The sequence below is a fragment of the Bos mutus genome, chromosome 14 (assembly GCF_027580195.1).
Source record: "Bos mutus isolate GX-2022 chromosome 14, NWIPB_WYAK_1.1, whole genome shotgun sequence".
Classification (NCBI taxonomy): domain Eukaryota; kingdom Metazoa; phylum Chordata; class Mammalia; order Artiodactyla; family Bovidae; genus Bos; species Bos mutus.
This window is the reverse complement of record NC_091630.1, coordinates 69,452,489-69,477,091: the sequence shown is the minus strand read 5'-3', so window position 1 is coordinate 69,477,091 and position 24,603 is coordinate 69,452,489. Positions and strand designations below refer to the sequence as shown.

General features: G+C 58.0%; 1 protein-coding gene and 1 long non-coding RNA gene across 12 annotated transcripts; one reads left to right on the top strand and one right to left on the bottom strand.

Moving 5' to 3' along the window:
* Positions 1-3: 3 nt before the first annotated feature.
* LOC138990721 (uncharacterized) lies at positions 4-15,096 on the top strand. Its single transcript, XR_011466811.1, has 3 exons — positions 4-311; positions 12,243-12,828; positions 13,565-15,096. It is a non-coding gene; the product is annotated as an uncharacterized lncRNA (long non-coding RNA).
* PPP1R16A (protein phosphatase 1 regulatory subunit 16A) lies at positions 952-24,603 on the bottom strand. Of its 11 annotated transcripts, XM_070382632.1 has the most exons (14): positions 24,465-24,603; positions 8,806-8,925; positions 8,512-8,637; positions 7,889-8,014; positions 5,139-6,118; positions 4,014-4,084; positions 3,792-3,937; positions 2,798-2,901; positions 2,594-2,718; positions 2,386-2,511; positions 2,232-2,307; positions 2,029-2,158; positions 1,703-1,868; positions 952-1,520 (listed from the first exon to the last, which is right to left on the bottom strand). In XM_070382632.1, exons 5-14 carry the CDS (start codon positions 5,365-5,367, stop codon positions 1,146-1,148), a joined length of 1,548 nt encoding a protein of 515 aa, XP_070238733.1. In that variant the 5' UTR covers positions 5,368-6,118; positions 7,889-8,014; positions 8,512-8,637; positions 8,806-8,925; positions 24,465-24,603; the 3' UTR covers positions 952-1,145. The 11 variants fall into 11 exon arrangements, with proteins under 11 accessions (XP_070238733.1, XP_070238731.1, XP_070238736.1 ...); XM_070382630.1 differs by lacking the exon at positions 8,512-8,637; XM_070382635.1 differs by lacking the exons at positions 7,889-8,014; positions 8,512-8,637 and adding an exon at positions 10,089-10,170 and having other exon boundaries at positions 24,465-24,479.

Here is a 24,603-nt window from a genome sequence, read left to right as displayed (position 1 = left end):
GCAGCTGGCCTCTCACCTCGTGCCTCCTGCTCCTCGGCCACCGCTGCCTCCCAGAGCGCAGGCCTCTCTGGCCCCCAGGCAGGAGCGCTGGCTGATACGGGCCCAGGCTCAGGCGGAGCCCGCCTCTGCCCGCCCCCTGGCAGCAGGGCCCAAGTGGCAGCTGTGGTGGCGAGTGGACCCTGGGCAGCCGCCCCGGCCCACACGCTAAATTTAACCGCAGCCTGCCCCCGCAACCCCCCGCTCTGCTGGGGACATCCCTCCAACCACTCATGTTCAGGGAAGGGTGGGACCGCGGACCCTGGGCTGACCAGGTAAGTCAGTGTCCAGCAGAGAGGGTGACCCCAGCCTATGGCACCTAGCACTCGTGGCCAGGCCAAGCAACCTGCCGGGGACAGACAAGCTGGCAGGGCCCAAGCCCTCCCAAGTGAGGCCCCTAAGCAGCCCTGTCACCCTAACGCATCATGCCTGGCCAGCTCAGAGCCTGTTTGCCAGCCCAAGCGGAAGCTGGCAGCCAGGGCCCCGGGGCTGCATGCCAGGAACGGGGAACCCACCCCCGACAGGGAGGCTTCTGACACGAGCCTTGAACCGCTTTGCCCTGCTGGCTCTGGCCAAGAGCCTTATGGGAAATACCCTCTCCTCTTCTAAAGCAGGGTCCTTGCCCTCCAACGAGGACACCCTCAGCCCTGGCCCCCCAAGGAGTGTCCTTCCAAAGCTACTTCTTCCGCTCAAGAAAGCAAAGTATTACAGAGGGGCCTCCAGGAGCCTGGGAGGCAGGGTGCAGAAGGGCTAGGCTTCTTGCCTGACGGGCATGTGCCCCACACCCACGCGGGGCTGGGCACCCTGAGCGAGCCCCAGCGTGCGCTACGGGCCTCGGTGCTCACGGGGCAGGCCCAGCAACACAGCCGCTCCCTGCTGGCAACAGAGGCCCAGCTGAGACACACGACAAGGCAGTGGCAGAAGAGCCCTTTATCGAGAGTCACAGAACAACACTAGGTCTCTGCAGCCAGCGGTCTCCCAGGTACAGCTTCTGCCCCAGGTCTATTCCTCAGGGAGACTGGCAGCCTGGCCTGGGACACGCACTGGGCACGCAGAGCAGGAGCGCAGGGCTGGGCAGTGGGACCTTCGTCACCCCAGCCACCGGCCCCTCACATGAGCAGGCAGCATGGTCTCTTCTCCACGGGGGCCTCCTCTGAGGGGGCTGTGAGTTTGAGCAGGGGTGGGTCTCCACTCGCCCCACAGCCACTCTCCGGCTGGGGGGTCTCAGTGTCCACAGGCAGGCCAGCCTCAGCAGCCTCGGGCCCCTCAGCTGGGGGTCGTTGCAGCTTGGCAGCGGCCCGCTGGCGCTTGAGATCTGCCAGGGTGTGGTGGGCCTTGGCACGCACCAAGGCGTCAGGGGAGGCGCTCTCCAGGGGGCTTAGCTGGTAGGAGACACTCCGGTCCAGCCGCTTGGAGTACAGGTGCCGTGCTGGGGTGCCCCCCACTCGGCCGTTGTGCGGCCTGGCCTCTTCGGGGTCCTCCTCCTGTGGGGGAAGCATGGCCTGGAGGCCATCAGCAGGCGCGCTCTGGCCCGGGGCCCCAGGCAGCACGGTGGTCCAGGAGCCGAAACAAGGGTGGGGGTGGAGCTGACCCCCGAGCGTGTGGCTCTTGTGTTTGAGGACAGGGTCACTGGCCCTACCAGGGTGTGGGATCGGGCCAGGCTCACCTCCAGGGGTGGCGGCTGGAGCTCTGCGTCGGTCTGGCGGTCCTCATCCTCTTCCGATGGCTCGGGGCTGGCAGGCGGGGGCTGCTGCCACACGATGGCCTCCTGGGCGTGCTCCCTGCGGTACAGGCTGGTGCGCTGGATCAGGCTCACCCGCCTCACCACCTTCCTAGGGGCGCAAAGAGAGGGTGTGGGAAGACATCGCCTTCCCTGCGGACTCTGCCCGGGCTGGCACCCTGGGCTGCCAGCTGACCTCAGCGAGGACAAAGCCCTGGGCCCAGCCCACGGGGTGGGGCCCCGGGGGCCTGGCGGGTGGGGCAGGCACTCACCCACGGCTGCCGGCGCTGGAGGTGCGGCGGCGCAGCAGGGAGCACTGGCGGCCCTGGGCACGCAGGAGGGCATCGTGCTTGTGCTTCAGCTCCAGCAGCTTGGCGCGCACCTCCTCGTCCCCGCACACATCTGTGGAGGAGCCGGAGGGTCATGGGCCCCGCCACGCGCCCCCTACACCGCGAGGACGCAGCCCCCGGCTCACCGAGAGGCGTCTCATCCATCAAGGACTTGCCGTTCAGGTCAGCCCCATGTGCCACGAGCAGCTCCACCAGGCGCACCTGTGGGCCAGAGTGACGGGGCTGCTGAGGCCTGCAGAACCTGCGGGCTCATCAGCCCCGCCATCCACGGGCACTCACCTGGCCCCAGTAGGCCGCCGCGTGCAGCGGCTCCCAGCCATCGCGGTCCTTGGCACTCAGGCTGGCCTGGTGCTCCAGCAGCAGGGCGGCCGCCTCGCTGAACCCGTTGGCCGCGGCGATGTGTAGCTGCAGGCACACCACCTGCACCTGAGTCCCAGCTCGGCTTGGGGAGCACCCTCCCCCGCCCAGCCCGGTGCCACGTCCTCACCAGCGTGGCCCCATGGTCCCGGGGGGCGTCAAGGTTGGCCCCCGCCTGCAGCAGGTTCCGGATGTCCTCCAGCATGTGCAGCTCCGGCAGGGCCCGGGCCTGCTCGATGCTGTCCTGGGTGATGCCTGCGGGGCGGGGCACTCAGGGCTCGCTCTCCCAGAGCAGCCTCCCCCACCGCGGGCAGGGGGGAGGGGGTGCCCTCACCTCGGCTGGCCATGGCTGTCTCCAGGCAGTCCAGCGTCTGCTCGTCCTCACACAGGTCGTAGGGCATGTTCCCATCTGTGTTGACTGCCAGGAGGTCAGCACCACTGTGGAGAGGATGGACAGGGTGCTGGTCACGGGGCCCTTGTGTCAGGAGGGAGGCCCCCACCTCGGGCAGTGCACTGTGGGGCTGCGACCGAGGGGCCCGGGCTTCTGCTGAGCTGAGAGGCAGCCCTGCTGGATGCCCCTGTGTCTGTCCTTGTGCTGCTGGACTGTCAGGTGTTCTGAGCTCCCAGGCCCTGGCTGCCATGAATGCGTCCAGTGGGTCCACCCGCCCCAAGGGGTGCCAAGATTCTGGGTGTCCCAGGCACTCTGCAGGGAGCGGGGTGTCCTCTGTGGAGAGGAGTGGAGTGGGGCTGGGGGCTGCACACCCACCCCTCCCCACGGCCAGGCATCTGTGTGTGAGCGGGGGTATGGTCATCCACCCGCACACCCACCTCCGACGCCCTGCAAGGCCAGCTGAGGGGGGCTCCTGGATCCTGGTGAAGCTGGCCACCCTCTCCATTCACCAAGGCAGGTGTTCAGGAGCCCAGCCCTGCTCTGCCCTCCCCATTAATGGCCCCACCAGTGTCCAGGTATCCCCTTGCCAATTCCTCCCTTGTGACTCTGACCAGAGTGGCATTTCTGTGCAGACCCTGGGAAGGTTAGACAACCAGAGTGGGAGGTCAAAGCCTGCCCTCAGGGAGCTCCCACAGGCGGAGGGCCATGCTGCCCTGCGGGGTGCCAGTTCCCTGCGGAGGCAGCACTGTGGCCTATGTCAGGCCCCAGCTGTGCGCACTGGGGTGCAGGCAGGGCATACCAGGGCAAGTGGAGACGGAGACCCAGGGGAGAAACCTGGGCTGTCTCCACATGAGCTGCCCCCTGCAGGGAAGGTCCTGCCTGCCCTGGCCTGATAGAGATGCCCGCTCTGGTCGCCCACACTCCCAGCGGGCCCTACCGAGCAATGAGCAGCTCCACCAGGCGCAGGTGGCCACAGGTGGCCGCGGCGTGCAACGGTGTCCAGCACTCGCTGTCGCGGGCATTGACCCGGGCCCCAGCTTCCAGGAGCTGCTGCACCATCTCCCGGAAGTCGTCGATGCAGCTCTGTGGAGCAGGCAGCCTGAGTGTCTGAGCCCACACCATGGCCCCAGCCTCCCCTCCCACCGCCAGCGGGGCTGACCTGATGCAGGGCTGTCAGGCCATCCTCATTGGCCAGGTCAGGGCTGACCCCGCTCTCGAGGAACTGGCGGACTGTGGGGAGGACAGAGGCGGTCAGGGCTCGGGAGCGGAAGTTGGCTGCAGGCCCGTGAGTCCTGCTCAGGCCCCTGCCCAGGGTACCTGGGTCACGTGCTGTGCTGTAGCCAGGACAGCAGAGGAGCACAAGGCAGGAGGGACCCAGAGCCCAGGCCGAGGGCTCGGGGCTGGGCCCCCAGGCAGGGTATAGACAGACAAGAGCCCCCTGCCTCAGCCTCAACCTCAGAATGCCTTCCCAGTTAGGGCCTTCCAGCCTTCTGACTCCTCCCAGAAAGGGCCCCCCAGGCCTGGGGGCTGGCATGCACCCTCAGACACCTCTTGGTCAGGTCCCGTGTCCCCCCAGCCTTACACGCTCACACTCACATGCACCCCTCCACTGGTACTTGCAGCCCCCTCCCTGCACCTCGGTGGCCAAGACTGAAGGCCCAGGGTACCCAGGCCCAGCCCTCCCCAGCTGCACCCCCTGCCCCACAGCTCCTGTTTGCTGGCCGACCCACGGCCGCCATGCCCAGCCCCCTTTCCCTGCTCTGGGCACACCCTGCCGCTCCTTGCCCTCTGCACCTGAGCTGCCACAGCAGAGGCCCCGCCCTGGAGGGAGACAGAAGGAGTCCTCAGGAGCCTCCCTGGGAGGGCAGAGGGACTGAGAGCGGGTACAGGGCAGTGGCAGGAAGGTGGTCCTGCCCAGCTTGTGCTCCAGGAAGGCTCCGAGGGGGAAGGAAGAAGTCAGAGGCAGAACTGAGGGCAGACATCGAGGGGGTCCTGCTGGGCAGCCCTGCACCCTGGGTCTAATCTGCCGGGGGGTGGTGGGGCATGTGTCCTTTATGGAGGCGAAGGCTCAGAACCCAGGCAGGCAGGCATCGTGGGCAACCCCCAGCACCCTGGCCAGAGGCAGAGAAGATGGCGGCTCCCAGTCCACCCCGCCTTGGCCCCTGGCCCAGCAGGGCCCTCTGCGGGCTGCCCTGGGCTCCTACCAAGGGGCTGCGGCTCCTGAGGCCTGCGTGAGGAGTGGGGACAGGGCTGCTGGCCCGGCCCGGACTTCAGCCACACTCACCTTCTTCCAGGTCATTCCGGGCAGCCGCCTCGAGGAGGGTGACGCTGGGCGGGAAGAGCACCCGTTTCTGCGGCCGGCTGCTGGCCCTCCGGCCCTGCGCCTCCTTCTCAGCCCGGGCCCACATCTTCACCTGCTGGGCCCGTCGCTTCTGGGCGTGCTTGAGCCGTTCCTGTGTGCTCATCCTGCTCACCACGGGCATCTCTGCCAGCAGTTCCAGGTGCTCGGCCATGGCGGGGGCTGCCTGCCGCGGGGGCTGCGGGGGGCACCGGCCAGGGCAGCACAGGGGCCAGGCTGGGCCTAAGGCAGGGGGCAGCCGGCTGGATTGGAGCCCTCGGGGGCATCCCCTCCCGAGGTTCGTGGCCTCTGTGCCTGGCAAGGCTGGGTCAGGAGGCCTCACGCTGTGACCAGGCCCAGGCAGGTGTGAGGGCCACGGGCCCCAGGCAGAAAGGTGGCGTGGGACGGCACCTGCAGCCCGCCTCCCGGGGCCCGAGCGCCTTGGCCGCTCGATAGGCAGGGCCTCCCTCCCGCGTGGGGTCAGGAGGACACCCTGCAGGAAGCAGGCGGGACCTGGCCAGCGTCAGTCCAGGGTCTGAAGCTAATCACCCAGATGACAAGGCTACAGCTCCCGGCTCCTTACACAGGGGCAGGGCAGGGCAGGGCAGGGCAGGGTACACACTCCTGGGAGCCCAGAGAGCCCTTGCCTTCCAGTCTTAGGAGACCAGGTGGGGTCCAGGGGCAGCCATGGCCAGGCCTTCCTCCCCTACCGCCCCCCGGGGCGTCAGTGCTAAGAGGAGGTGCAGCAGGAGGGAGGGCTGGGCGGGTGTGTGTCCAGAGTCCGGGGGTCCTGGCCCCCGGCACCCGGGGCTGATGCTCTCTAGGCAGGCAGGGCACCCAGGGCCCGGCAACTGTGTCTTCAGGAAGGGTCCCCTCTGGAGTAGCCAGTGGCCGAGCTGCACACGCAGGTACTCCCTCCTGCCGGCCTGAGAGGAGGAAGCAGGAAGCCGTCAGGGCTGGACAGGGACAGGCCGGCCCCCCCAGAGCCCCGCCCTGCCCACAGAGAACCTTGCACGGCCCGCATTCTGGCCCCACACTCAGCGTTTCTCTGCAGCTCAGAGTAAAGAGCAGGAGGACAGCACGCCTGCTCACAGCAGGCCTCCGGCCGGGTGGCCCCTCAAGGCCCCACGTCGGCCCTTGACCCGTGTGCCCTCGGGCTGGGCTAGGCAAGCTCACTTTCTCCTGCAGCTCTGCCAGACTCCTGAGGGTGCCCAGGCCACCCTGCTCCTCAGCTGCAGAGGGTGGAGGGCACGGCCTGTCCTGGCCATGAGCTGCTCACCGCTCGAGTCTGGGCCTCTTCCTTGCCAGGCTTTCTAGTTCAGGCCATTCAATGCCCCCTCAGCTGTCCTGGGCTACATGCAAGCCCTGCTTGTGTGAACATGGGCGCAGTGGCCTGCCCGACCTGGGAGCTGTCAGGACAGACAGCCGGGCAAGCAGCTGGGCTGCAGCACAGCCCCACAGTCCCCACCATGGACTGTCCTGCCCAGCATGCCTGGGGTGGTCACTGGGCATGGTCTCAGGACACTGCTCAGGAGGCCGTGGCCAGGCTCCACCTAGAAGGTGCCCCGTGCAGCTCAGCCTGACCACCTGGAGTCCCCCTTCCCACTCGGACAGACCTCATGGCCATCTAGAGACTGACCAACCTTCCTTTGACCAGACTTGTACTAGTGAGTGCCCATTCCTTCTGGAAGGAAACTGTCCTGGGCCAGATCAGGTCAGGTCAGGCCTCTCCAGCCTGGGGACCCCCAGTGTACCCAGAGCCTCGCTTCTTGGGTCTGCCTGGCCCTGGACGTGGCTGGCACTCCACTATCCCCTCTGCAAGCCTGGCCTCAGAGGCTTCCTGGGGACAGGATGGGGGACGAGTGAGGCCAGGAAAGTGCTCTCCAGGTAGCACCCCTGCTCCGGGCAGCCCACCCCCTGCTGGCCAGCTCTGCCAACTGCAGGGCCGGCACAGGAGCTGCCCAGACTGCCTGCCTGGGTTTCCCGGGGCCCCATGTCCTGCCTCTGCCTGCTCCCCACCCATGAGGCCCCGGCCAGACCCAGGTGTGGCAGGGCTTTCTGCCTCCCTGCTGGCCACTCACAGGTCTCTCATGCTCCCCTGGAGGGACTGGGCACCCCCTCCTGCCCACATGTAGGACATACATCTCTCTGGAGTTGGCCTTGGGGCCTGCCAGGGAAGCCAGCCTGAACAGCCTGCCCCACAAGACCATAAGGAAGGAGCAAGGCCGGCTGCCTTCTGCCTGGGCCTTGTCCCTGCCCCATCGCTACTGCCCAGGGCGGGCAGGAAGGGCGGGGGCTCAACAGAGACCTGCTCCCTGCGGCCCCCACACCCTCGCCAGGCAGTGTGCCCTGGAGCCAGGCACTCACCCCCACACTGGGGGCCCACCTGCCTGAATCCCCAGGTCCCTTCTGGGTTCCTTCAGCAGTGCTCCTTGCAGGAAGCTGCCTAAGGGCGGTCTCTCTGTGACCTTGGGCCTCTGGACTGCCTCCCCTGAGAGAAAGGTGACCCATTGGCATCCAGGGACCCCGGGCAGTGGGCATCCGTCCTGGGAGCATCTCCGTGGAGGGCAGCATGGTGCTCAGCCCCACCTGGGCTGAGTCTAAGCTCTCTGCCCGCTCCCCCACCCAGCCTCTGCCCTCTCTGCCACCTCCCCCAGCCACAGTCCAGGAACAGCCCCCTGGAGCTGAAGACTCACCCCTGACTGAGCCACAGAGGCCAGCACAGCTCGGCAGAGCCCCGGCAACACCTCACCACACCCAGGCTGAGGGGGGCTGAGCAGGGCAGCTACAGCCTCAGTCCACAAATCCTGCCCCAAGCCTCCCTGGAATGTCAAACAGAGATAATCTGCACGATTTTTCCAGTTCTGAGCTCCACGCCTGGGGTGTGGGACGAGGCGGGAGGAGCTTTCTGGAAGGACCACGAAGACTGCCCCCCTCCTCTGAGCCAGCACCAGGGGAAGGCCTGAGTCTGTTGGGAGTGGCCCTGGGCCCTCAGGATGGACAGACCCACGCCTAGCCTGAGTGCCTCGGGGGCCCCTCCACACCTACAGCCACCCTGCTCCAGTGTCTCCACCCTCCACCTGGGAAACTGAGGCCAGGCCTGAACCCTGGTGCTCTGCTGAGACTCCCCCATGCTGCCTCATGCCTACGCCCAGCATCTGTGTGAGAATCAAGGTCACAGCAAGAGCCCAGCGCCAGGGCGCTGGGACCTGGGGTGGGCCATGGGGGTGGGGTGGGGGGCCTGACCTGCGGGGAGTGGCATGACCTGTGGGGGGCGTGACCTGCAGGGAGGGAGAAGGTATGGAGGGAGGGTGCCCACCTTCCCACAGGTTCTGGGGCTTCACATCCTGACTGCTGGGGCTGGTCCCTGTGGCTTTATCTACAAGAGCAAATGGTGGGGCAGGTGTGCTCCTCGCTCTGGGAAGGGTGAGGCGTGCGGCACCAGCTGCAGTCACACAGAAACGCGCCCTCAGCAGGGCAGGTCATGGGGCCAGGGCTCTGTGGCCAAAACCCTGAGACAGATCTGACCCCGCCCGGTCGCAGGCAGGGACTGGGAGGCAGGACTCCCCTGACCCTACCCCGGCTCTGGCCTCCTGGCCCCAACTCAGCTCACCTGGGATGCCGCCAATCCCCGCCTCACGGCCAGCTGCCAAGGGCACGAGTCTGTCGGGGGCACCGCTTGTCCCCGCCGGCTGCGCGCCCGCCGGGTCTGTCCCCGAGGCTAAGCTGGAACCTGGAGGGAGGCCTCGAGTCAGTGCCGCTCAGGGAAGGGGCCGAGGCCCCAAGGCAGGGCCTGACTCCTAACCCTTGTCTGGCCACGCAGCTCTGGGGGGCCTTGGGTGGGGTGAGGGGCATGGGCCTCTGTGCAGGCACAGGCTGGGCTCCACGAGGAGGAGAGCGTGGTGCCCGGGCTCTGTGCTGGCCCCGTGATGGGTCCACCTGGCGGGCCCGGGGGCGGGTGGCACCAGCCATGCGGGGACAGACAGCGGAGCCATGAGCGGCTGAAGGCAGGGGCTGGGCCGAGCGGGATGGCGGCGGGCAGGGGCGCCCACGCTGGCGTGGCAAGCATGGAAGGCCTGCTCGCCTTCCGTGATCTGGGGGTGCTGCCAAGGGCGCCATCATCACAACATGCGTGCAGGGCAGCCCCCAGCAGGCCTGCTCTGGAAGGCTCCAGAGGCTAGACCCGCAGCATGCGTGTCAGGCCTGCCGCCGCCGCAGCTCTTAAGCCTTCCTCGTCTACCTCAGGGTCATGACACGAGGCCCTGAGGGGTGTATGAGGGAGCTACCTATACACTACCATGAAAAGGTCACCAAGAAACAGTGTTCAGTGAAGAACCAGGGACTCACAATCTGTACGTGAGACAGAGCTTCGCTGTGAATACGCCTGTAAACCTGAATCAGCCACAGGCCTGGGGGTGCTGCAGGGACCGCGGGCGCCGAGAGCTCGGGGCCACTCCTGCTGTTTGGCTTCTGAGCCGCGTGAGGACAGGTCTCTTCTAAACAATGTTAACTGCTCTGTCTGGGGAGGGCAGGTGTGAGCACGGCTGTCAGGTATCCGGTCAGCCTGGGGGGGGGGGGGGCGGGGACAGAACAGGCCCAACAGGCTGTGGAAGCCACAGAGGCTTCCAGATGCATGAGAGCCGGCAGGAGACACACGGGGACCCGGATGACCGCCTGCCGGGGAAGGGTGCGGGGGGAGTGCCCTGGGAGGAGGGCCAGCAAGGGGCAGATGGAGGAGGGAGGCCCCCAAGAACTGGGACGGGGAGCATCCAAGGTGAGCAGGGCCACAGACGCCCCTGAAAGGGGGTCCGGAAGGGAGGGGTCTGCGGAGGCACAGACGGGGGAGCTGCGCAGGGCTGGGGAGGGGTCTGCAGGAGGCATGGGGGCAGCACGCACCGCAGACACAGCCGTGTGGAGGGACAACCGCAGGAGGCCCGGACCATCCGCGTGACCCCAGTAAGGGCTGGGCCTTTCTAGCCTGACACAAAACCCAGAAACCAAAAGGGAAATTAACAAATCCCATCCTGCTAGATTTTTTTTATGTCCACACTGTGAAAACAAAACAAAGCCTGTAAAATTAAAATACAGACGGTCGACTGGGTAAAAACACTTGCAGTGAACAGGACAAAGTGGTCTTCACATCAGTTAGGACGGCTTCACACAGAGACGGAGCACGGATCCTACTGGAAACACCGGGCCTGTACTCAATCAGTACAGGCAAGCTGGAAGCAGGATACGGCAGTCCAGAGAGGCCCCTGCCCACTCATGGACAGCATCTATGACTGGATCACAAAGATTGAGGGCATCAGCCAGGAGAATGTACCTACTGAGTGCCTACTGAAGTGTAGAGAGCCTTCGACCTGCTCAGCCAAGGTGCCGCCCTGCAGGCAGCCCGCCCAGCACACCAGCGGTCTCCTCACATGACTCGGCCGCAGTCCAGAGGCAGGGCCCTGCCACCCTAGAGCCTCTCCGGGCACGAGAGGCAGGCAGCACGCAGGCTGCAGAAGAGAAGCGGCCCCGCTCCCCACCCTGACACCCCCCCAGAGTCAGGCACAGCTCAGTCTTTGCTCTCCCCCTTCCCGCCAGCCTTCTCTGGGGGCTGCTTTTTCTCTCCCCACCTCGCCCCCAGGCCTGGAAGTGCCATCCCCTGTTCCTGCTTCAGCCCGCAAGCCCCTGAGTCCTGGCTGACACGTCCATTGGCTGCACCGACCACCCACCCCAGCCCTTGCCATGTCAGGTCCAAATTCCTGGTAGGCTCGATATCCCTGTGGACCACCCTTCAGCCCCTGCCCCTCGGTGATGACCTCATCCTCGGGCTCAGTGGTACCCTGGACCCCATCACCTCCGGGAACTCCCCCAACCCCACCCCGGCATTTCAGTTCCACAGCCGGGCTCTCTGCTGCCACCCTCTCCCAGCTTACTCCTGACCGCAGCACCCTAGAGCCCCAGCCTCACAGGCTCCCAGGCCCTGAGCTTGTGGGAAAGTCCTGCCTGGCCCAACACAATGGCTTTGAGTCAGAATGTACCAGCCAAGCTGCTGACTGAAGACCAGATTCAGACTTGACAGCCCCAAAGCCTTCCATTCCCTTCTTCCTCATCCTCACATTCAGCTGCTGACATGTTTCCTGACAAGACAGAAACTATCAGAAGAGGACATCCACCTCCGTGAAAAAGCCAGCAACCACGGAGCCCATCACGGGGCCTTCACAGGCCTCGACGCCCCCCAACCCCAGGGCTCTCCAGCACCCTGGGGAGGACCCAGAACCCGGGCTCCCAGCACTAGCTCTCTGCTCCAGCCCCTTCCTATCAGCAGAGCGATGATCTCAACATAATTCAAGAAACAACAAATCCCACTGGAGGAGACGAGGATGCTTGCTACCGCTATCTCTATTCATACTGTACTGAAGGTTCTAGCCAACGCAATAGGGCAAGAAAAAGCAATAAAAGCAGCAAGAATAGGCAGGGTGAGGGACGTCCCTAGCGGTCCAGTGGTTAGGACGCGGTGCTTTCACTGATGGGGCTCAGCTTCAGTCACTGGTTGCGGAACTAAGATCACACAAGCCAGATGCTATGGCCAAAATACACACACACACACACACACATATAAAAGAACAGGAAGGGTAGGGAAAAACTCAATATTTGAGAATGACACATTATATATGATAAAAACCTGCAAATTCCTAAAAAACTATGAGAATATGAGAACACAGCAATAGTGATAGATACTAGGCTAATGGACAACAACAAATTATATTTGTAAATGCCAGCAACAGTTAGAAGATAAAGCTGTAACGACGCTATTTATGTCCAAGAGCATCAATGTGTATGAATAAATCTAATAAAAGATGTGCAAGACGTCCACACAGAAGACCACTGAAACTTCTGAAAGTTCCCAAGAGAAGAACCAAAAGGGACAGACCACACGTAGGGTCAAAAGCCTCTGAACCATAACGGTGCCTTTTCTCCCCAAATTCACCCAAGGCTCAATGCAATCCCTGTTAAAATCTCACTAGTGCTATTTGAAACTCACACTAATTCTCCATTTAACAGGGAACGCCAAAGGGCAAGACTTGTCAGTAAAACCGTAAAAAAGGAAGACATGAAGTAATTAGATACACAGAGCGAGGGGGCACCAGGGAGTCCAGAAGCAGGCACTCGGCTACGACAGTGCAGCAGAGCAGAGGCTCACTGAGCGCGGCGGGCCAGCCGCGAGGCGCGAGGAGACGCCCACCTCACCCCCGCCCCAAGCTGTGTCCACACGTGACGGGTGAAGCCGGGACCACGGAGGCCTGACGCCGAAAGCACAGCCCTCTCGATGAATGAGACAGGTCTCGGCAAAACCGCAGTGTTCTGTCCTGCGGAGGACCTGCGGAGGAGACAGACTGGAGACCAGGGAGCAAACGGTGATGGACACCGCGGCGGAGCCGGGCCGCGGGGGCCAGTGCCTCCCGCTGCGCCTGCCCCTTCACTCCACAACCACCACCCACAGCACCACAGCCGCCGCTCCTCCCAGGCGGACCTCCGAGGGACGGGCGGGGCGACCCCCACAGCCACCCGGTGCCCACCTCCAGGAAAGAAGGAGCACCCAGGCCAAGTGAAGTGTGGCCACAGAGGCCCAGAGAAAGACACCTGGCAGGTCTGAGGACTCGGGGGCAGGTGGGCGGGTGCAGGGAGGCGCAGGGCATGGCTGGCCCTCCCCTCCAGGAGGGGCGCTGACCACGCTGAAGGTGAAGCCAGGGCACAGCCCAGGCCGCTCCCTCCAGCCCGCTCCTGCCCCAGCCCCTCTGGGCCTGCACCTCACGGGCCACTGCCTGCTGCCTTGCTCCTAGTCTGAGGTCCAGCTCTCTCCACACTCAGCCCCGGGGCATTGAAAACGCAAGCCTCAACCCAGTCACCCCTCGCCTGAAATGGTCCTAAAGCCCTGCTGACCCTGTGAGGTCCGTGCGGTTCAGCCATCCCATCGAATCCCGGGCTGGGCCGGCTCCCAGCCCGGCCCTCAGTGGCCCTGCCCACCACCCCACTATCGGGCCTGCAGGGACGGGGGTCCCTGTGCCCGAGATGGGCTTTTCCACACAGCCTCCCGCAGGGTATTGGGGTGCCCTCTTAAAATCTTTATATTGTGAAGTGTGATACTGTGAAAATGAATAAACAGAAACCTCATTTAAAAATCAAGGCAGGGGATCTCCCCAGTGCTTAGGACTCCACACTTCCACTGCATGGGGCCCAGGCTCAATCCCTGGTTGGGGAACTAAGATCCCACAAGTCATCGGGCGAGGCCAAAAAGATATATAAAATAAAACAAAAGAAATAAGATGGAGTCTGGAGGCCAGAAGGGAACACTCTCACACTCTGTCACTTCCCTTCAATTGCAGACCCCACAGGGGCAAGGTTACCACAACACAACCTGGCAGGAGGAAAGCAGATTTTCTCCCCACCTGGCAACAGCGCAGCCAATGAGAAGCCACCACACCCAGTTTCCTCCAAAGGGCTCTCCGTTCATCACAGCCCCTCACACTCCCCTTCTCCTCTGTAAGTTTCCTCTCCTTTGTTCTCTGCACTTGCCTGTGGTTCCCCATGGGCTACAGGTCCTGATTTGCAGTTGTTTGCTCCTCTGAAATAAATCCATTTCCCTGATAAAATAACTGGCTGTTTTAAATCAGTAATACAGTCCTGAAAATGCAAAAATCACAATGCACTAATAATGGAGATGCAAACTGATATGAACTCCACCCCATCAGGATGGCGCCAAGCAGCTCAAAGTCCTCCTACACACCTCCACGTAGTGACCACCACCTCGCTTTTCTCCACACCAACACCCCCCATGCTCCTCCTGAGCTCAATCTGGTGCTGACGTGCCGGAGTTCCAGATGGAGCCGTGCCCCGTGCTCTAGGCTGCCTCACCCCCACTGTGTGGGATCCACCCACTCCAAAGTGTGCAGCTCCAGGCTTTCTGCCTTTGGCTGAGTAACAGCGCACTAGGAGCCTGTCTGCACAGCCCAGGGCACACTCTGATGGGTGTGGGCCTGTGAACACCCTGTCCACTGACACTGGTGTGCAGCCGCCAACCACAGGCTATGACATGAGTCAACAGACACTACCACTGCTCTCCAAAGCTGTACCAGTTTCTACTCCCAACAGCGATGGGGAAACAGTCCAGGTGGTTTTATTCTTTGTGTCACTCTTTGCGCAGTGGTCAGTTTGCAGTTGTCTGAGTATTAATGAGATGAGACATCTTTCTGAAAACAAGTCTCCTATATTATCTTCTAAAAGGAGGCTAATCTGCATCACATTTAGGTCTGCAGTCCACCTGGAGCTAATGTTTGTGTCTGGTGTGAAGAAGGGAATCTGTGGAGTTGTAAAATATGCCTGCAAAGTAAGTGACACTCCTCCCTTCAAAAGGTAGACCTAGTCCCTCCCACTTAAAGTGTGGGTGGTGGCACTTCCGCACTTGCTCAATGCCCACCATGGTCAGAGTGTGCAAGGCGCCCTGACTGCACCCCTGTGCTCCTCCAGGCTACTCACTCTGGGGGAAGCCAGCCACCCGGAAATAGACTCTTCCCCCCAGTCAAGCCTGAGATATGGGAGAGAAGTGCTGTATTTGGGGGCAATTTGTTGGGCATCAATATATAACTAGGACAGGCTCCAATTTCATTTTTGAAATTGATAAAGTGATAAAGCGTTAGTCAGTCTGTCGTGTCTGACTCTTTGCAACCCCATGGGCTGTAGGCCACCAGGCTCCTCTGTCTGTGGGGTTCTCCAGCAAGAATACTGGAGTGGATTGCCCTTCCCTGCTCCAGGGGATCTTCCTGACTCAGGGACTGAACCCAGGTCTCCTGCATTGCAGGCAGATTCTTTACTGTCTGAGCCATCAGGGAAGCCCCTTTTTGTTCTATATTTATATCCAATTGTCCCAACACCATTATTTAAAAGTTGCTTCTCTCCATGTTGTTCTGCAGTGCCGCTTTGGTAACAAATTAAATTCCTATACACATATGTGATTCAATGGACATGAATTTGAGCAAACTCTGGGAGACAGTAAAGGACAGGGAAGCCTGGCGTGCTGCAGTTCATAGGGTCGCAAAGAGTCGGACACGACTAAACGACAGAACGACAACATACATGTGAGCCCATCAAGACTTCTGACTCTGTCCCACCGGTCCCTACAATATCTTACCCACTGTGGCTTTGTAATGAGTCTCCTCTCTAGCTCCCCAGCCCTCTTTCTTGCTGGGGGCGCACAGTCCTGCACTCCTTCTGGCCTCAGCTGCCCTTCTGACCCACCCATGAGATCTGAGTCCTTTCTCAGACTCCCCTCAGCAGTAGAACCACAGGAAAGTGAAGCCCTTTCAAAGCTGTGACCTACAAATGTGACATTTCCTTTGGCTTAGCTACAGCTGCCCAGCCTCCATCCTGTGAGGGACGATGAACCCAGGATGCTGGCACATGTGTACACGTGATGCTGGCAGCTGCCTTGGCCCGGGGCCAGAGCATGCACTGGAGGCCATTTGGACCATGTGAGGAAGAGGCTGCAAGCTCAGCAGCAGTGTTGTGGGGCTGGAAAATTGGAAGGGTCCCTCACCAGAAACCAGGGGAGCCCCAAAGCTCCCTCCTCCATTGCCTTTCCGTCTAAGTAAATCTAAAGACCAACTCACAGCAAGGTGTGAGAAGTCTAGATGGCCAAATGAAAGAAGTTAGGCAACTGGAGGTATCTGCATGTCAAAAGAGTCTTTGAGAACCAAGGATAGACGCCAGCCCTGGCCACTCTCACTGCTGAGGGCCTGGATTCCATCCCTGGTTGGGGAACTAAGATCCCACAAGCCACACAGAACAGAGGGGGAAAAGCCCAGCCCTCTCTTAGCTAAGAGGAGAAAGGACAGCTTCCAGAGGCCTGAGCACCACACCTTCCCAGCGGCCAGGCTCCAGGCTCGAAGCCCCACTGCCCACAGCCATGCCAGCCTCATGATTCCCGTGTGGTCTGGAAACGAAGGCCTGTCAATTCAGCAGTGTCCAAACCAGAATACTGGAAGTGGGCTTTGGAGAGGGCTGCACTGGAACCCTGGGTCTGCTCTCTGACTGGATGCTCAGCCTGAGAAGAAGGGGTGCACAGGCTCTGGATGGCCATGGGAGCACACACGTGTCCCCACGAACCCGGGAAAGCTAACGATCGGTTTACAGGTGCCTGATGTGAGAGGGAAGAATGGTGGGAGCCCCGCGGACGGGGGCCGGGGGGAGACATGCCACTGCGCACGGAGAGGTGTCTGGAGCGGCCTGAGGCCAGAGACTCTCCAGCAGACCGGAAACAGTGCCTGACCCTGTAAGCCTGACTGCTCATCTACAGGTCCCGTGAGGGGACAGCCGGTGCACGGTGTCTGGCTCTGCAAACAGAAAGACTGACATGTCTCCAGCTTCTGTGCCACAGGGCAGTGCACTAGCGTGCAGAGTAAAACATCACTCTGCCGACCATGCAGTGTGAAACCAAAGGCGTGCTCCACTTCCGGGTGTACAAACAGAAGAACTGGAGGCCGGGACTCAGCTATTTGCACACCAATGTTCACAGAAAAACTGTTCACAATTGCTACAAAGCAGAAACAACTCCAGTGCCCAATGCCAATGGACAGATGAGGAAATAAGATGTGGTACATGCTGCTGCTGCTGCTGCTGCTAAGTCGCTTCAGTCATGTCCGACTCTGCGCGACCCCATAGATGGCAGCCCACCAGGCTCTGCCGTCCCTGGGATTCTCCAGGCAAGAACACTGGAGTGGGTTGCCATTTCCTTCTCCAATGTATGAAAGTGAAAAGTGAAAGTGAAGTCACTCAGTCAGGTCCACTTCTTCACGACCCCATGGACTGCAGCCTACCAGGCTCCTCCGTCCATGGGATTTTCCAGGCAAGAGTACTGGAGTGGGGTGCCATCACCTTCCCCAACATATACAAACACAATGGAATATTCAGCCATACAAAGGAACAAAATCCTGACACATGTCAGAAATGTATCAAATAAAAGGACACATGTATGATTTCCTTTTATATAATAGGTAAATTCAGGCATAGAAAGCAGGGGCTGGGGCAAGTGGTGTAAGGAAATAGTGTTGAATGGACAGTTTCTGTTTCAGGTCATTCAAAAGTTCTGGAAATTGAGAGTGATGATAGCTGCACAACACTGCAAATGTATTATTCAAGTAAACAGACCACATGCTGGAACGCAACACAGATTCAGTGAGTTTACACGGAATGAAAGCATATAGAGAATTTTCACTGACCACAATGGAATTAATCTAGAACTCAATAACATAAAAATATCTGGAAAAATTCCCAAATATTTGGAAACTTTAAAGCGTACTTCTAAATAACCTACAGTCTAAGGAAGGAATCAAAATGGAAAGTAGAAGATACTTTGAACTGAATGAAAATGAAAACACATCAAATACAATAGATGCATTTAAAGCAGGGTTTAGCACTTCCTTAGTGGAAGAATCCACCTGCCAATGCAGAGGACACAGGTTTGGTCCCTAGTCCAGGAAGATCCCACATGCCAGGGGGCAAGTAAGCCTGTAAGCCATGACTACTGCGCCTGTGCGCTGGAACCCTCAAGCTGCAACTCCTGAAGCCCACACACCACAACTAGAAAATAGCCCCCGCTCAGCAAGAAAGACCCAGAGCAACCAAAGATAAGTAAATAAAACAAAGCAGGGTTTAGAAGAAAACTTCTAATTCTGAATGCATAAATAACAAGGATGGTCAAATCAATGACCAAAGCTTCCAACTTAGTAAGAAGCTACAAAAAAAAGAGAAAACTCAACCCAAAGTAAGTGAAGGGAATTCATAATAAGAACAAAAAATAATGAAACAGAAAATGGGGAATTGCCTGGCGGTCCAGTGGTTGGGACACCATGCTTCCACTGCAGAGGCCACAGATTCAACCCCTGGTCAAGGAACTAAGATCCCGCATGCCTTGTGAACCAAAAAAAAAAAAAAAGAAAGAAAACAGAAAAGAAGAGAATACTGAAACTAAAAGTTGTTCCTTTGAAAATATTCATAAAATCAATAAGACTCTCACTAAACTGATCAAGAAATGCAGACAAAAATGACCAAAACTGTAAAAGAAATACAGGCTATCACTACAGATCCTACAGACAACTAAATGGGAACGTTCTGAACAATTTATAATCATAAACTTAATTCAGGGATCAACAAACTACACCTATGGACCAAATCAGCTTACCATCTCTTTTGTAAATAAAGTTTTATTAGAAAAAACCATCCTCATTTGTTCACGTATTGTCTGTGGCTGTTGTGTGTTACACAAAGAACTGAGCAATCACAACAGAGACCATATGGCCTGAAAAGCCTAAAATATTTACTATTTGGCCCTTTATATATATATTTTTTAAAAATTCCCATGTTTGACTTAGATAAATGGGTAAATTATTTGAATGAAACAAATTATCAAAATGGGGTCAAGAAGAAATAGAAAACCTGAACAGCCCTATAACTATTAAAGGAATTAAATTTCTAATTAAAAACCTTCCCACAAAGAAACTCCATAGTTTGCTATTTAAAATAAACAAGCAAATCAATAGAAGCAGAAAAAGACTTGGAAAAATTCAGTATCCATTCATGATTTTTGTTTTTATTTTTATTTTTTTTCCATTCATGATTAAAAAAAAAAAAAACCCTAGGAAACTAGGAATAAAAGGAAAATCCCTCAGTCTGGAACCAGACTGAGAACAAGGTAAAAGCATCAACTCCTGCCCCTCCTACTCAACACTGCAACCCCCAGGCAGCGCACGGAGGCACGAAATAAAGAGCAGACAGGTGGAAAGGAAGATAACTCCTTAGATGCAGGAGGCACATAGAAAGATTTGTAGAAAATCCTTAGAAATCTATAATGGGGCTACTCGAACAAATGAATATATTTAGCAAGGTTGCAGGATACAAAGGACAGTACGCCAAAATCAAGTTTATGTCTGTGAACTAGTAACAAAGGATTGGAACATGTAAAATGTGAAATATATCATTTGCAAAATTAGCGTCTCCAAACGGAACAGACGCTGACGCTGGCTGCTGGGGGCAGAGCCTGGTCTCCTTCCCCTCGATACGGCTTGAACACAGTTAATCAGTCACTTCACTTGGACTCAGTTAATTACTTCTAAGGAACAAAAGGAAACAAAGCCTGAAACCAGGAGGTACCAGCTCCGGACCAGGTCCTGGAGGGCAGTGCAGCTTGCGGGCTCTCTCCTGGACCCGGGGCCTGGGGGTGAGGCTGCCCAGAGGCCGGAAGGGCGGGGCCAAGAGCCTGGCCCGCCCTCAGGGAGCCGCCTGGTGGAGCATCCCCACGGCGGGCTAGACCTGCAACCTGAACCACCCAGCCAAACCACTGTACAATTCCTGACCCACGGCAGCTGTGAGAGAACAAAACTTCATTGTTTTAAGTCATAATGTTTAAGGATAATTTCATATACAGCAATAGATAATTAATACAGAGACCTACATAAATGGAGAAATGTGTACCATGTTCTACATTCTTACAATGTCAATTCTTCTCCTAACAGATCCCTAGCTTCTGTATAAGCCCAATCAAAATGCCAGTAAGCTCTTTTTGAGAAACTGACAAACCAATTTTCAAATTTACATAGAACTACATCATATCTTCGGAGAAGGCAATGGCACCCCACTCCAGTACTCCTGCCTGGAAAATCCCATGGACAGAGGAGCCTGGTGGGATGCAGTCCATGGGGTTGCTAAGAGTCGGACACGACTGAAGCGACTTAGCAGCAGCAGCAGCAACATCATATCTTGAAGAGCCAAAATGATTTGAAAAAGAAAAACCAAGTTGGAAAACTACTTATACTTGACCTCAAGACTTATTTTAAAGCTAATATAATCAAATCTGCAGGATATGAGCAATAAGATCAATGAATAGAGAATCCAGAAGTCCACCCACACATACTGTCAGCAATGGAGTTAAGGCAACACAATGGGGAGAGGGTGCCCTTTCAAAATGGTGTTGGAATGCCCAGATATCCAAGGAAAACAATGACCCCTGACCTCTTGACCATTAAAGAAAGCATAAACCATAAAGAAAAAATGACAAACTGAACTTCATCAAAATTATAAGTATCTGCCTGTTTAAGACACTGGTGACAAAATTAAAAGCCAAGCCAGAGACTGAGGACATTTTTTCAATACTTGTATCTGGCAAAGGACTAGCACCCTAAACATCCAAGGAATTCTTAAAGCTTGATGAGACAACCCATTTTTTATGGGTAAAAGATCTGGACACGTCACAAAATAAGATATACAAATGGCTGAGCAGGCAAATGAAAAGGTGTGCAACACCATTCATCATTAGGAAATGCCAACTCAAGGCACAACAAGCCATCAACACTCACATGAAGGGCTCAACTTCCGAAGAATGACTAAAAGACAGAACGATTGGGAATGTGATATGACTTCCCATTTTAGAAAATAGTTTTGGCATTTTTTGTATAGAGTGAAATACAAGTACGCACTTCAACCATCATTTCTGTCATCTCAACCCAAGAGAAATGAAGTGTATGTCCATACAAAGACTGGTAAACATGAATATTCACAGCAGTTTTATTCACAATAGCCAAAAACTGGAAGGAACCGAAATGTCCATTAACAGGTGTGTGTATGGAGTAAACAGTGTACCTATACAATGGAATACCAAACCCCCCAGCAAGAAAAACAATGAACTATGGAGACATGCAGCAATCTGAATTTCCAAAACGTTCTGTCTGGCGAAAGGAAGTAAGACACAAAAGTGTTCATCCTGTATCCGTCCACTTATGTGAAATTCTAGGAAAAGAAAACAGGGACAATGAATCTATAATAACAAAAGCAGATCAGTGGTTGCCTGGGGCAGGGAGGACCGTGGACTGAGTGCAGGGAAAGGGACTTTCAGGGATGAGGGAGATGCTCTGTGTCTGGATTGTGGTGGCGTTTACAAGGAGCATACATCTATCAAAACCCACCAAATTATTTTATATAGGTGCCTTTTATTATATGTAAACTACACCTCAATAAAGTTGGGTGTAAAAAAATATAAGTATACAACCTAAGTCTTCCCCTGGCCTCTAACTCTGGTGATCGGGCCCCTCCTGGCCTTGTCTCCTCCCACACCTCTCCACTACCCACTCAGCACTGGCCTGCTTCCTGCACCTCAGGGACCTCGGCTCCATACCACAGAGGCTGGAAGCTGAGCTCGGGAACCACACTCTGGGTTTAAAGTGCCAGGAGCTGAGGGCACTGGTCAAGTTTATTGACCTCTGAGGAAATCAGTTTTCTCATCTGTAAATGGAATAATAGTACCTTCTTTATAAGGTTCTTATGAGGATTCAATGAACTAAGACACAGCACTCTTTGGTGTCTGGCACAGGGGCTGGCAAACTGACCCACTGTCTGTTTTGGTATGGCCCATGAGCTGAAAATGGTTTTGACCTTAATGATTGGCAAAGACATTAAAAGAAAAAGAATATTTGGTGACACATGAGTATTACGTGAAATTCAAGTTTCAGGGTCTGTCAGTAAAGTTTTGTGGAAACAGAGCACATTCACTCGCATATTGTCTGTGGCTGCCCTTCCACAAAACGGCATAATAGCTGCCACAGGGATCACGTGGGCTGCAAAGCCTGAAACACTGACTCTCTGGCCCTTCACAAAAAAGCTCTGCCGACCCCGATCTGCCACCTCATCGTCGTGCCCCTTTCTGTCAGCTATGCCTTCTGTCTGGAAAGTTCTTCACAAGATCTCAGCATAGCTCCTTCCTTCCTGCAGCTCAGATCCCAGCTTAAACGTTGCCTCCTCAGGTCCCCTGAAGTCAACCCATCACTCTGCTGCGTCTTCACCCCGCTTCCATCGTTGCACTAGTCACTGTTTTCTTCCCTGAGCCCCGGGCCTGACCTGCAGGAAGTACCCATGACCGCAGGAGCTGATGGGTTCCCGACACTGAGGGACGGCGTGGAAGCAGACGCAGGTGAAGCCCAGCCCAGGACTGAGCCGCTGGGTGGATGAACTGTCACTCAGCTGTGAGTGCAGCTGTGCCAGGGCTGGGCTTGGCACTGGGATGCAGAGCCTGCGATGGTGACACATATAGTGCCCACGCGCCCTGAGTGCAACCCGGAGCAAACGCAGGAAGCCTGTGGCCACGGCGAGGCTGGCCACGTGCCCTGCTAGTGCAGAAGGGCCATCCAGACCTCCCAGACGGTAAGAAGGGTCTGCAGGAGCTTCACCTGAGTCCTGGAGGCTCCCAGGGCTCACCTGCTTGTCCTTCCAAAACAGGAGGAGGTTCTGGGGGTGGGTGGGGGTGAGTCTTACAAAGCACCCCACACAAAAGCCACCCAACAGCAGTGATCAGATCAAAGAATGACCAAGGTCTCAGGCAGTCCCGGCAATCTATGTCTGTCACAGCCGCCCAGGAAGCACGCAGCCCAGACTCGCTGTCTGCCATCGGGCCTCACCACACAGCCAGCACGGGGCCCAGCAGCCGAGAGCCTCCTCCTCCCCAGACCGCCATCCCAGGCGTCTGTGGAATTAGACTTGACTGTCCCTCTGTCCTTTTTTCTCAGTCTGATGTGCTGGCAGACACAGAGCTTGGAAAGGGAGGCAGAGGCTCACTCTCTCCCCTCCTCGCCTCCTCCACCACTACTGCAGGGGTTCAGGAGGGTGGAGGCCCGACACACATGGCAAGGTGCTCAGGAGTGGGGCGGGGACAGAGGAGGGGGGCCAGTGTGCAAAGACAGGCATGTCGTCCTGCAGTCTCTGAGGAAGGATGTTCAGGAGGGACAAGGATCAGATCTGCATTTCGGACCCATCACTCTGCCTATGGTGAGAAGGGTGGAGTCAAAGTGCTGAGTCGGAGCCCAGAAGAGTGGCCAGGAGCAAAGGCTCCCATCCCAGAAGGAGGTGCAGGCTGCTGGTACGAGAGATGGACAGCACAGCCAGGATCTAGGCAACTGAGGAGCAAGTCTGAGAGAAGACACTACCACCCAGACATCTTGCTTTGGCTAACAGGTGGACCGGGACAGAGGCACTGGAGTGGGGAACTCTTGGGGTGCAGGTGCTGTGCTGGGTCACCACAGGCTCATCTGAGACTGAAGTTCCAAAGCTGAACGCAGTGAGATTCAGAAATCCCTAGAACACAGACACCAACGTGGAGCCCACAGGTACCAGGGCCTCTTGCTGGGCGCCTGCCAGCCCAGGAACCTTCTGGGAGAGCAGAATCCAGGCAGGTGAGGAATGAAGCCAGGGCAGGTCCGCGGAGAGCCCACAAGGAAGGAAAGATAGGCCTGCTGATGCTGCTCCATCCCAGCTCTAAGCAAAAGTCACCGGCACAGCGGAGGCAGGCAGGGAGCTGGGTGCTCAGAGCGCCACACGCCCCCCTGGCAAGGATCGCGGGGCCAGCACGGTCGAGGATCCCTCAGGGAGCCATCCGCCCATAAGGCGACTCTGGCTGCCCCTGAAGTAAGCCAGGAGGCCAGCCAGGGACACAGAAGTCCTTCCTTCACAGCTCTCCCAGGGAGAGCCCCCAGCATCGCTAGGGAGCATCCCGGGGAGCAGAGGGGCTGAGAAGAGCAGTGCGGGCCCCCACTCCACCCCCAAGCTAAGGACGGGGTAGAGAAAGGAAGGCCCAGAGTTCTGGGAAGGGCTAGCCAGAGCTCGGCCCTGGCTCCCGCTCCCCGACACCTGGAACGCCTCCGCACCCACGGAAACTAACCCCACAGTAGCCTCAGCCTCCACTGCAGGACAGGGAGGGGCTCCGCCGGCGTGAACCTTCCCGCCCAGGCCCGTGCGCCTCCGAAGCCGCGGGGGCCGGCGCTCGCCGCACAGCGATGGCTATTCCAGCCCGGACACCCATCGGTGGGCTGGAGCCCAGGATCCCCACAAGGAGGTCACTAGAATCCCTGGAAGTTAAAGAATTTGGCACAGAAGGTTCAGGTTTTTCCTCTGGCCTCGGTCCAAAGCACACACGAAGCCTGGCAAGTACCTTCTCTGCAGGCCCGAATGTCCTCAGCTGAAACGGAGGTAACTCCGGTGCTGCCTACCTGGCCAACAGGTTACACGGCTGAAAATAACCCCGCATTCGGCTCAGCCGCGAACAGCGCCCCGGCCCGGCCTTGACGGCCGCCACTCCTGGAGCCTTCCCGACCCTCAACACCCGCGCGGAGCGAGGCCTGGGCGGCCTCCCGCCAGGATCCCAGCCTCCCGGTCTACCCGCCAGCCTGCAGGCCCCGGAAGTCCGCTCCTCACCTTCCGCCTCGCGCCAGCAGCCACTTCGCAGCCGATCGGAGCCGGTCCGCGGGTCCGTCTGCCCCGCGCTCCTCCCGGCGCCACGGGGGCGGGCCCGCGCCCGGCCCTTGCCATGGCAACGCGAAACTTCCGGCCTGAG